The sequence below is a fragment of the Triticum aestivum genome, unplaced genomic scaffold (genome assembly GCF_018294505.1).
Source record: "Triticum aestivum cultivar Chinese Spring unplaced genomic scaffold, IWGSC CS RefSeq v2.1 scaffold276047, whole genome shotgun sequence".
Lineage (NCBI taxonomy): Eukaryota > Viridiplantae > Streptophyta > Magnoliopsida > Poales > Poaceae > Triticum > Triticum aestivum.
The window spans coordinates 1-468 of NW_025314708.1; the positions used below are offsets into that span (position 1 = coordinate 1).

The 468-nt window shown below is 45.7% G+C and overlaps 1 protein-coding gene across 1 annotated transcript; it reads right to left on the reverse strand.

Annotated features, from left to right (window-relative positions):
• Positions 1 to 114: 114 nt before the first annotated feature.
• Positions 115 to 468, reverse strand: LOC123179702 (uncharacterized; the record flags this gene model as incomplete). Its single annotated transcript, XM_044591584.1, is given in 1 exon segment — positions 115 to 468. A coding segment is annotated over 1 exon segment (78 nt), but the record flags the coding sequence as incomplete, so codon positions are not given.

Sequence of the window (468 nt, forward strand, 5' to 3'; positions counted from 1 at the left end):
GCCTGTATTAATTATATTAGTACAGACGGCTTTTAATAGTATATACGGGTTGTAACTAGGAGCCATCTGCAGTAATATAGTTAGTACAGACGACTTTTACTGACGGAACGTCTGTACTATTTAATTTTCAGATAAATATTATAAACTTGCAGAATTCTTAGTACAAACGGCTCCTTTCACTAAACCCGTCGCGTGGAGCAACGCCGCGCACCGGCGAAGTTACACAGCACACAGCGGTACAAGTAGCCACAACATAAGTGGACGGTTACATTTTTGGGCGGCACGGGTGAAACAATTAATTCAGCAAAGACACAATATAGATGATAATACTTGGGCGCCGCGCGCCCATGCATGCCTGCTTGCTGTTGCACATATTATTAATGGTAGTTGCTAGTTGCCGCTCGTAAACCAACTGCCGATCGCATTCGCCAAGCCGTACACGCCGTGCACACCGTGGGCCGCATGCAA